The following is a 7,842-nucleotide window of genomic DNA, read 5'->3' as shown; positions in this document are numbered from 1 at the left end:
ACACTAATGATGTGAGATTCACAATCAAAAACACATGGAGAAGATGTTGTTTACCTTGAACAGTTCAAAAAATCTTAGCATTTTATTGTTATCTCTTACTAAGTTACTTCTAGCTGGAATGGGAATAGGGCAATCCCAGCCAAAAGGTTGGGCAGTATTTCTGTGATAAAACAGGGGCAACTGGTACCAGCATATATGAAGGTAGCTGCCCAAGTGCCAAACCCTGTAACAGAAATATATAGCTGGAACCTAAATGGTATTGAAAATAAACATTTTATTATATAACAGGAGTTAAAATATTCAAAAAAATTAACACCAACAAAACCAAAAACCATTCTGAGCACAATTTTAAAATTGCAACTACCTTACACTTTTCAGAAATTTGATTGAAAAACAAATGGTTACATATGCTGCCCACAGATGGGGCCAAACCATTATGTCTACTGTAGTAGCTGAACAAATTGTGAGTTAGGGAACTGGAACCACTGCCCCAATGGCAACTGCAGCAGAAGAAAGAAGAGCTCACAACCAAGATGCTCAAACTTGGGTCAGAATCCATCTGTGATCCATTTCCAGTCAATCTGACAAGTCACTCTGATCCAGCACAATTATCCTGTATTTACATGTTTTAAAAGACAAAAAGAAAAAAAGTTTCCAGTTGATATATATGCTTTTTATTATTATTGTTTTTGTTTTTATTTTTTGTGTGGTGCTGGGAATTGAACTCGGATCCTGATACATCCCCAAGCATCTCAAATGCTTTATTTGAGACAGGCTAGCTTTGAGCTTGTGACCCTCCTGCTTCAGCCTCCTAAATCACTGGGACTACAGATGTGCACCACTGTGCCCTTCCCAATACATACTTTTTTATGGACACAATATATTTTTATGTGGTGCTAAGGATCAAACCCAGTGTGCAAGGCAGGCACTCTAACACTGAACTACAGCCCCAACCCTACATACATTTTTTCAAAAGATACAAACAACATCCTCTTTCTGTTCTACAGAATTTAAGGAAAAGGGATTTTGATATTTCTTTTTTGTAATATTTATTTTTCAGTTTTTGGTGGATACAGCATCTTTATTTTATTTTTATGTGGTGCTGAGGATCGAAACCAGCGCCCTGCGCATGCCAGGTCAGCGTGTTACCGCTTGAGCCACATCCCCAGCCCAGGGATTTTGATATTTGTAATCAAGGGAGATTATGATCAGCAACTTATAATGGAAATGCAAAAATGATGCAAAGCAATTGACAGCAGCAACTTATGTATACCTTCTGTATGAAAAGTATTCTCAGGCTGCGTCTACTACTAATTTAAATAAAGTTAGAATTAATTTCACCTTTTTTAATAAACAGAAACATGTATCTATAAACTGAGCAACTTCATCTTTTTTATTTTATTTTTTTTGTGGTTGTAAATGAACAGAATGCCTTTATTTTTATGTGGTGCTGAGGATCGAACCCAGTGCCTCACACATGCTAGGCAAACATTCTGCCACTGATCTACAGCCCCAACCCCGTGCAACTTGGTCTCATTAATATTTATTTAGAAACCAGTGAATATTTCAGTTTGCTTATGTAAATGGTAAACTTTAACCTATAAACACAGGATATCTCATTACCTGGATGGTTCAGACCAACCCAGTCGCTTCCAAAAACACGGTTTTAGTTCATCTTGGTGAAATATAAGAGGAAGGAAAAAACAACCTGATTACTTTCTAGGTCAAAGAGTGTCAGAATTCAGAATTCACACTAGTGTTCTCTCTAGTTTAGTGTAAACTGTTTTACCTATAATAGTTGTTCTATAGAGGCAGAATGGTTAATGGCTTTCCCTCCTAATATTCTGAAGCTCTTTGCCACAGCAATGGACACCAATGACACTAATTCGCAAATACTAACTAAAAGCCCATACACTCTAGTCAAGGTTCTGGAGGAAACAAAATGTACCCATGGCAAATACAGATAAAGATTACTTAATGAAGTAACTACATACAAAGGTTCAGGGAACAAAAAAAGGAATGGCAAGGCATTCGGTGACTAGCAGCAATGGGAAACCTAGGTCTGAAGGGACTGAGGAATGGGGATGAGAGGACAGCTGGAACTGGGAAAGACTGGCTGCCTCATAGAAGCTGTGCTTGTGAAGGAACACCACTTCTATCAGATGCAAGGTGTTGAAACAGGCAGGGAGGGAAAGTAAACCCTTAACATCTCTTCTGCCCTCTGCTCTTTTGCCTGGGGCCTCCCTCTGACCAACAGGAAGCCAGGGAGAGGCAGTCCACTAGAGTCAGCATCCCAGGACACAAAGCAAAGTAGAAAAATTAAATGAGGAAAGGATGAAAGGGATACCATATATGACCTGAAAGAGTTAATGTTTTTTTTTTTAATATTTATTTTTTTAGGTGTAGATGGACACAACACAATGCCTTTATCTTTATGTGGTGCTGAGGATCGAACCTGGGTCCCGCCCATGCTAGGGGAGCTCTCTACTGCTGAGCCACAATCCCAACCCAGAGTTAATGTCTCTTAAACAGGAGATTGTTGTTTGTAAATAGCCTAAAGCTCTATTAAAACAGTTTTGAAATTAAGGTTAATTTATGACTTTTTCATTACTTGTAAACCTCATTTAAATTCCATAATATATGACTTCTTACTGGAGTCTGAAGCATCCATGTAAGCTAAATTTAAAATTCTTTTGAAGATGTTGGACAACTAGAAGCAAAACATCTCTCCAGACAATAAGATTAGCCAATGGTTTTTTTTAAGAAATATAACTTGTTGTTACTGTTTTTGTGATGAAGCTATGATCAGCAATTAACAGAAAACCTACACTGAACTGCAAGGGGAAAGAAATTATCAAAGGAAGGAAGATTGTGTATAACATTTGGGAAACATTATATAATAACTTTGATGCTCATCAAAGCCTAAGGACTGCAGACTGCATTATAAACAATCATTAATTCATACCTTCTTCTGAAGCCCCTAAAAAGCTGTCTGATTTCCTTCTCTCTGGCTTGATGCTTTTTTCCCTTTTTCTATGCTTTTCACCAACTTCTTGATCATTGGTTGCTTTCTCCCTTTAAGAACAATGATTTGGGGCATTAAACCACATACATAACAGCCAGGGGCAGGACTGTACTCTGAAGGAAACATAGCAATTAGGAGTATCACAGTGTTCCCTTTGGGCCAGGTGTTGGTTTAAGAGCTCTAATGTACCGTTAACTTGCTTAATTCTCTTAACAACTATATGAAGTAGTTACCTTCAATGCCCCCATTGTGATAAGGAAACTGAGGCACAAAGGTATTACATACACCTACTAAGTCCTAGAGCTGGTATCTGACCTACACAGCCAACCTAATCAGACTCTGTTTTTAACCACTAGACAATATAGCTGGCCTCAAAGGGGGAAAAAAAAAAAAACACCCTCATTTTATGTCGTAATTGGTGGTTTTGAAGAAGACCACCATTTGATCACCTTTCTCTGATATGAAATGTCTAAATAATTTGACTATCTTACAGTTTAAGAACAAATTTGTTAAACTTTTAAGCAGAAACCCCCATTCAACAATAAGCTCCTTAAAGGCAGAGTCATTGATCCCCCTGTGCACCTCCTGCCTTAGCACAGTGTTCAGCTCATTGTCAATGCTCAAGAGATGCTGGCTGAACCTAACACTATTTAGGGATTCTTTTTCTGCTTTCATTTCATGGACAGTAGAAACAAAATATGTAAAATGAGAAGGGCTGGGGATATAACTCAGTGCTTGCCCAACATGAGTAAGGCCCTAGGTTCAATCCCCAGCACTGCAAAAAGAGAGAGAGAGAATGAGAATTAAACAGAAAGGGTGAAAAGAGACTTTTTTCCTCTCTTAACTTCCACTAACAGAATCACAGGGTCAGAGGTGAGGAGGGGCTGGGGCTGTAGCTTAGTGGTAGAGCACTTGCCTAGCACATGTGAGGCACTGAGTCCGATTCTCAGTGCCACATAAAAATAAATAAATAGGGCTGGGGCTGTAGCTCGGGGGTAGAGCACTTGCTTAGAATGCATGAGGTGCTGGGTTTGATCCTCAGCACCAGATAAAAATAAAACAACAACAAAAAAAGGCATTCTGCCCATCTATAATTAAAAAAAAAAGAAAAATAAATAAAATAAAGGTATTGTGTCCATCTACAACTAAAAAATATTTAAAAAGAGTGGGAGGAGGTGTTTGAGTTATCTTCTGCCTGTGTCCAAATGCCCCAGATCAGAGTCTCATCCAGTCTCTTCTGAGCAGCAGTAGCCATTGTTGAAGTAACTGGAAAGCCAACTGCTCTCCCTATCCAGTGGCTGTGACCACTAGAAAGTCAGTGCTTTACTGAATACAAATCAGTTACTCTGTAATTTCTAGTCACTATTTCTGTCCTTTGGGGCAGAAGAGAGTAAGCTGACTCTCTTCACTTTACAGTATTTCAGGCATTTGAGGGAAGATATCAAATTCTCCACTCCATCTGCTCTTCTCAGGCTAAGCCTCCCCAGCTCCTTCAGCTGTTCTCATATGACCTGGTTTGCAGACCTGTGACTGTTCTGTGGTTACCCTATTCTGTTTATTAATATCTCATTAAATGTGGCACTAAAAAGTAGTCCCACATTGCACCCTAGGAGTGCTCTAAACAGCACATTACCGGTCTCAAACATCACCTTGATCTAATCAATACATTTCTGTCTATACAGCACTAATGTTGCATTGACCTTTTCAACAACTGCATCAACCAGAGCTTCAGAGAGTCATGTCGATGCCTTCAAGAATTTATTGAATTGTTACTATGTCTCAAGCTGCATGCTAAATGCTTGGTATACAAAACTAAGAATTCCTGCCATTGATGTAACTATAGTGAGTAAGAATTTCCAATTAAATTTTTTTTTTCAGGCCAAGTGTCCTAGGAGTACTCTGTTTTTGAATCTTTTACCTTCATCTTTTTTTTTTTTAAAAAAGATGCCCAGACTGGCCTTGAACTCCTGGGCTCAAGAGATCCTCCCTACTCAGCCTCCTGAGTAGCTGTGATTATAGACATGCACCATTGTGTCTAGCTTTATCGTTTTTTTTTTTTTTTTTTTTTTTTTACCAGGGATTGAACTAGGGGTACTCAACCACAGAGCCACATCCCCAGGCTTATTTTATGTTTTATGTAGAGGCAGAGTCTCACTGAGTTGTTTAGCACCTTGCTGTTGCTGAGGCTGGCTTTGAACTTGAGATTCTCCTGTCCCAACCTCAAGAGCTGCTGGGATTACCCTGTTATCTTTATCTGTCAATACCATTTTGAATCCCCAGTCTATCATCCATCACATTAGCACTCATTCCTAGATTTGTTATCTAAAAATTTGATAAATATGCCTTTCCTGATATAATTCAAATGACTGATGAAAAGGTTGAAATAAGTAGGGACAAAATACAGTAATCTTAGAGGCCTCTCCTATACAGATATCAATTTGCTAATCAATATCTTGAGCACTGTGGGTGACTGGAGGGAGAGAGACAAGTGTGAGAATGCAGACACTTGGAGTCAGGGCTGGCTTATCTATAGCAGTTTAATGCCATTACCAGACATTCATTCTCCAAGAAGTCTAAAACCTAGCCCCATTTCCTCAAAAAGAAGAAAATAGGAGTCTAATACCTCTATGCCTTAGGAAGTATATAAATTTTAAAGAAGAACCCCCAATGGGGAATACTAACCTTGTAGAGCCTTTGCGGGGGTCCTGCTGCTCCATGCTCTCCTCAGATGGCTGAAACCATCTTTCCAGATCTTCATCAAGAGTAGAATGAGCTCTATCCAAGGGAAAGTGAAGAGAATGGTGACAATAGTCTTTCTCCCTCTCCCTTGACAAGGAAACATAACACTCTATAGAGTGGCAAGAAACTTTAAAACCTGTGCTTTCTCTATACAGTTGAGGAAATGTAAGTTTGGTCAGACTGTATGTAGACTCACAGAGGTCACATAGATCTAATTTAAATATATACAAAATAGTCCCATAGTCCCTTGACAAAAAGCCATGGCATCCATGATATCACTGCTTCCCAATGTCAAATGCTGACTCTTGTCTCAATCTAGGTCATTAAGTCAGTTTCTACCTTAAGTCAAGATTGCATATGCTTTCTACTTATTCTTCTAAGAACTACCTCTGAGGCTAGAAGATGAAAGTAGGATGTTTTAAGAAAGCCTGAAAAATATCCCCCATCAAAAAAATATCTTCCACTCTAGCTTGGTCCCTAGAACGGACAAACCATTCATAGCACTGAAATGTCTGAGCATCTGTGGAGCATGTCTGTGGTAAGTACTGCCACCAGTTCTTTTGGAAAAGGATGAGACAATAACATTAGCTAACTTTTGACCATGTACAAAGAATTTTATGTTTGAATAACCAAACCTAACTTGGTCTTCTTAAGCAATTATTCTTTTACCTTAAATTATGGCACAGATTTTTAATGACAGCATTTGGGGGAGATAGAAGGAACAGTTATATCACAGATCAAAATTTTCTAAAACATCCCTTGAAAAAAATTTTTCCCCTTCTTGCCTCTTTCTTTTCTCTGTCTCTAACCCTCTCTCTATTTTCTTCTTAGATCCCAGGGCTCCAGTCTCCTCCTCTACTTCCCAGACTTTTCCTCTTCCAGGTCTCTCCTTTTTCCTTCTTATAAAGAATACCATATCCCTTGAAGAATATGACAGACACTAGATTCATTAACCAAAAGTTATTCAAAACACTCTTATTTGCTGCTGCCTTTTATAGCAGTTGGGATGTTAATTCAATTTCTGGTCTCCCTTGTACCCAATAGGGGTCATGTGTCAGTTTGATCTATTAGATAAAGTGGATGTGGGCTGGGAAGAGTTTCTTGGGAAATTTTGCTTTCCAGATAAAATGGGGCAGAATCAACTAATATATTCCTTTGTCTCACCCGCCTATATCTGCCTGGTGTGCGGATAGCTGCCATCTTGCAAATGGGAGTTGACAAGCCAGAAAGAGTTTCAGTTTTGTAAAATGATAAATGTGTGGAGAATTGTTGCATAACAATTTGAGTACAGATGCCCTTGATTTATATTGTAAATACTGTTAAGTTGTAAATACATTTCTTATTTAATACACCTAACCAACCAAACAGCAAGCTGAGCAAGACAGTACACTGTAGAGTGTTGAGAGCCACAGCCGAAGGGGCCCCAGCAAACTTCCAGCTGCCAGCAAACTTCCAGCTGCTGGCTGATGATTGGCTCACAGCAGCCCCAGCAACATCTAGCTGATTGGCTCCTCTGCGGTGATGCTCATTGGGCTGTTTCCCTGCCCTTTCAGACCACGGAGCTGCTCACTGGGGGACTTTTTTTGGCTCCGCCCACGTGACCCAGCCAATCCGCCTCAAGAGCAGGAGGATTGTGGGAGGTGGAGAGAGAGGCTTGGGTTGGAGAGAGAGGCTTGTGGAAAGCCGGTGGTGGCAGTTGGGGCTCTGAGGGTTTTTCCTGAGAGGCTGTTCTGTTTGGCGTGTGTGGTTCTAAAAATAAAGTTAGTTTCTTTTGACAAGTGGCTCCTGATTGTGCCCAGCCAGACTGTGGCAGTAGAGTATTAGTCATTTACCCTCATGATTGTGAGGATGACTGTGAACTATGGCTTGTTGCTACTGTCTGGAATTCAGAATATCATACCATATATTGCTATCCCAGGAAAAGATCATAAAGTCCTAAAAACATAGGTTGAACCATCATAAGTTGGGACCATATACATGCTTTTTAAAAAAATATATCTTTAGTTGTATATGGACATAATATCTTTATTTTATTTATTTTTTTATATGGAATTGAGAATTGAACCCAGTGCCTCACA

The 7,842-nt window shown here is 39.4% G+C and overlaps 1 protein-coding gene across 1 annotated transcript in view; it reads right to left on the bottom strand.

Annotated features, from left to right (window-relative positions):
- Positions 1-254: 254 nt before the first annotated feature.
- Positions 255-7,842, bottom strand: part of LOC124080024 (inactive serine/threonine-protein kinase TEX14) — a 75,161-nt gene continuing 67,573 nt past the window's right edge. Inside the window, exons 29-32 of the mRNA XM_046425874.2 lie at positions 5,708-5,800; positions 2,966-3,075; positions 1,624-1,675; positions 255-613 (exon numbers count right to left, since the gene is read on the bottom strand). Coding sequence (XP_046281830.1) covers positions 577-613; positions 1,624-1,675; positions 2,966-3,075; positions 5,708-5,800 — 292 coding nt within the window. The 3' untranslated portion in view covers positions 255-576. The remainder of the gene's footprint in view (positions 614-1,623; positions 1,676-2,965; positions 3,076-5,707; positions 5,801-7,842) is intronic.

This window comes from Marmota monax, unplaced genomic scaffold (genome assembly GCF_021218885.2).
Source record: "Marmota monax isolate L192 unplaced genomic scaffold, Marmota_monax_Labrador192_F-V1.1 WCK01_AAM20220418_F8-fsc00914, whole genome shotgun sequence".
In the NCBI taxonomy this organism is placed as follows: domain Eukaryota; kingdom Metazoa; phylum Chordata; class Mammalia; order Rodentia; family Sciuridae; genus Marmota; species Marmota monax.
The sequence above is the reverse complement of the archived record's forward strand: the minus strand, read 5'-3'. Positions and strand labels throughout refer to the sequence as shown.